Source organism: Zea mays, chromosome 1 (genome assembly GCF_902167145.1).
Source record: "Zea mays cultivar B73 chromosome 1, Zm-B73-REFERENCE-NAM-5.0, whole genome shotgun sequence".
NCBI lineage: Eukaryota > Viridiplantae > Streptophyta > Magnoliopsida > Poales > Poaceae > Zea > Zea mays.
In genome coordinates, this window is record NC_050096.1 from 270,541,700 (window position 1) to 270,545,510 (window position 3,811).

At 43.5% G+C, this 3,811-nt stretch overlaps 1 protein-coding gene across 1 annotated transcript; it reads right to left on the reverse strand.

Moving 5' to 3' along the window:
* Positions 1-1,742: 1,742 nt before the first annotated feature.
* LOC103643849 (uncharacterized) lies at positions 1,743-2,949 on the reverse strand. The gene is made up of 5 exons (XM_020547278.1): positions 2,699-2,949; positions 2,309-2,445; positions 2,155-2,236; positions 1,931-2,057; positions 1,743-1,850 (listed from the first exon to the last, which is right to left on the reverse strand). The coding sequence occupies exons 1-5, from the start codon at positions 2,947-2,949 to the stop codon at positions 1,743-1,745; spliced, it is 705 nt and encodes a 234-aa protein (XP_020402867.1).
* Between the last annotated feature and the right edge of the window lie 862 nt (positions 2,950-3,811).

The window sequence follows — 3,811 nt, forward strand, 5'->3', positions numbered from 1 at the left end:
TTAGAAATATGAACGAGTCCGAGAGAGAGGGTGAAAAACAAATCGTGGGCAAATAAAGGGTGAGACACGATGATTTGTTTTACCGAGGTTCGGTTCTTGCAAACCTACTCCCCGTTGAGGTGGTCACAAAGACCGGGTCACTTTCAACCCTTTCCCTCTCTCAAACGGTCACTTAGACCGAGTGAGCTTCTCTTCTCAATCAAACGGGACACAAAGTCCCCGCAAGGACCACCACACAATTGGTGTCTCTTGCCTTGGTTACAATTGAGTTGATCACAAGAAAGAATGAGAAAAAGAAGCAATCCAAGCGCAAGAGCTCAAATGAACACAAGTCACTCTCTCACTAGTCACTATTTGATTGGGAATGATCTTTGGACTTGGAGAGGATTTGATCTCTTTGGTGTGTCTTGTATTGAATGCTATAGCTCTTGTAAGGTGTAGGAAGTGTGAAAACTTGGATGCAATGAATGGTGGGTGGTTGGGGGTATTTATAGCCCCAACCACCAAACTAGTCGTTTGGTGAAGGATGCTGTCGCATGGCGCACCGGACAGTCCGGTGCGCCACCGGACACTGTCCGGTGCGCCTGCCACGTCACCCAGCCGTTGGATTCTGACCGTTGTAGCTTTTGTCTTCTGGGCCACCGAACAGGCACTGTTCATTGTCCGGTGCGCCATCTGGCTCTGCTCTAACTCTGGCGCGCACTGTAGCGCATTTAATGCCTTCTGCAGACGACCGTTGGCGTGAAGTAGTCGTTGCTCCGCTGGCACACCGGACACTGTCCGGTGCAACACCGGACAGTCCGTTGAATTATAGCGGAGCAGCCTCCAGAATTCCCGAAGGTGAGCAGTTCGGAGTTGGAGTCCCTGGTGCACCGGACACTGTCCGGTGGCACACCGGACAGTCCGGTGCGCCAGACCAGGGCACACTTCGGCTGACTTTTACTCTCTATATTTGAATCCTTTTTCGGTCTTTTTATTGGTTTGTTGTGAACCTTTGGCACCTGTAGAACTCATAATCTAGAGCAAACTAGTTAGTACAATTATTTGTGTTGGGCAATTCAACCACCAAAATCAATTAGGAAAAGGTGTAAGCCTATTTCCCTTTCAGTTTGCTTTCACAACTTTTCTTTCAGCTATATCAGCAGAACAAGCACACTATGCACAAACTGGCATAGGCTTATTTCACAGATGTGCGGTATGTTAATGTTTTGCGCACTAAACTTCACTAAAGTTAAGATACTCTAACTGCATAAGCCATATACTGGACAACCTCCATCATAGCAACTCTTGTGGCAGAAGTTGGAACTCAAGCAGCCATATCTACTATCTACTTGATTGGTAAGCAAACCCTTGCACAGGGTTATTGTCCCTGTTTTAATGTTGTGCATACCTCAAACGAATTTCTAGGGCATATTTACATCCCTGACATCAGCTGGGTATCTATGAATCTTTGCATTGCTGTTACTGATGGGTTCAAGAATCAAAGCCAAATATGAAATACTTATGGTGATTTTTACTTTTTTATTATTTACTTGCAAATTGCAATATGCAACTGAAAGGGGTAAAGTTGGTCTGTGTCTATCATGCTTACAGTGTGTTTAATTTGGAACGTGTATGAGTTGACATTTTTAGATTGAAATAAAAGGTGTCTAGCAGGGCCTTAACAAAAACGGGGAGAGACGTATAAGAGCTGACCTTGGGATAGGCGGTCCTATGCTATCACAGGAATTATTGGTGCACTTTTATGTGTCACCGTGTGGTTTGGTTGTCCTAAGGCATTTTTTGCATACGTTGTACCACCATGATCTATCAATCTTGAGCACCTTTACGATGACAAGCCATTCCTTCTTCTATAAACAATGTAATTGAATGAACAACTATGAACCTATGATAAACCTTAGGATTGAAAGGTTTAGCCGAGTAGTGGGACCTTATTTTCAAAAGGATGGAGGTACTTAATATCCTTGAGTTTCTTATGTTCAGGAACTGCAACTATTGTACTCTCAGCAGCTGCTTTGCCCTGATCCCAAATGATAGGGTGGTGGTTGGTTTCAGCACTGTTTACCCATGTCAGTGTACGAATGGTAGTAATCAGATTTGGTGAGAAAGATGACTGAAAATTGTATGTCTGAAAACCTAGGATGAGTAAGTTACCTAGCTCTGAGAGCATTTACTTCTGGGACCGGTGCATTTATGTACCACTTGCATGATGATCCACCTGATAAAGACACATTATCTAAAATACAATGGAACCTTTCACATGCTCATGTGTATTAGCAGTGCAACCAAAGGGATGTAGTAGACTTACCAGCGTAACTCCTCACGAGAGTGCCAACAAATATTATGATCTGTGGTGAGGATCCACTGTCCCTGTGGACCTGTTCAGTTGGGAAAGTTGTGGCTCGCTCGCCCCAAAGCACAACATCAACGGTTGGCCTGGTATCCCTGTCGGAGTGAAGAACAGCGAGTTTACAAATAAATTGGTCATTGTATCGTGTTAGGTGTGGACATCGCAAATGAACAAAAGTCATAAATTGTGTGTCTAGAGCGCTATTTTATATTGCAAATTACGTAATATGTGGCTTAGGTTGAGGTTGTTCACGGGTTCCTTGCTATGTTGTTGCAAACAAAATTGGACTACATACACGTATGTGGCACCCAAAAGGAATGTATAGCAGGATAGGAATGCACATGATACCTTGCATTGCTTATAGTGATTGTTCTCTTCATAACCTCAGCATGTCGTCCCCTTGTGCGTAGTGATGAAACATGGGAGATCACACTAACAACACCGAGCACTATGCCTAGAAGGTTACCAGTGAAATATTCCTTGTAGTCCACGTGCGGTTGGAGCTGTTCTATGGGAGTGAGGTTATATGTGCAAACCGGAAAAGCAGGGGGGATCTGGAGGACAACCTCAACCATAGTCCAGTTTGTAAAGCTGATCATGTTGTAGTTTTCTACCGGTTTGTAGAATCTATTAGCTTTCCTGACTAAGAAATACTTCAAGTTGTATACCCCTCCCTCATCAAGCAGCGCACTGAACTGTTGGCATAATGGAGGATAGATCTGGGCATGTATGTTGTTTCCCTAACAAAAGGAGGTAACATTTTAAACAACACGCAAGAATTGCATAGAACATTGTATATCATGTTGTATGAGCTGATGGTTATTATGCATGCACAAGTATTAGACCAGTCTAAAGATGTATCTACCTCTTCATCAAGTAAAACAAGATCAGTATGCAGGAGCCTACTGTCATCTTGAGGATCAAGGAATTCCCAAAGCCTAGAGACACGCACACACAAGCTGTGAGAGCAGTCTCCAACCATAAGGCTAGGAATGAGTATGTCCCCCCATCTACAGTAATGAAGTAGAGGTCAGTCATTTCCAGCGAAATAAGCAACCAACAAACATTACACTCGATGCTGATTAGGGCAGTATGTTTACCAAAAAAACTATTTAGGATAGGAGAAACATGCCAGGTAAAGTTAGTACAATATCATTGAGTAGGCATCTACCACGGATGTTGTATGACAAGATCTATTGGAGCATGCAGACATAGCGGTTTCCCTTTGTAAACTTGCCACATATAGTGCTTGCATGCCGGTAGGCTGCTAGACGAACGGTATAGGAGACAAAAAAATCTTTTGGTCGAGAAGCAGTTGTACAATAGAATAGGTATGATAACTAAACACATTGCCAGCATACACATTTTTATTTTACACATTGGTTATGTACAAGTCTGAGTCGATCATGCACTAAGAAGTCTGTAGGGGGTCTGCATCTACGGCCCGCAACACTTCCCGGT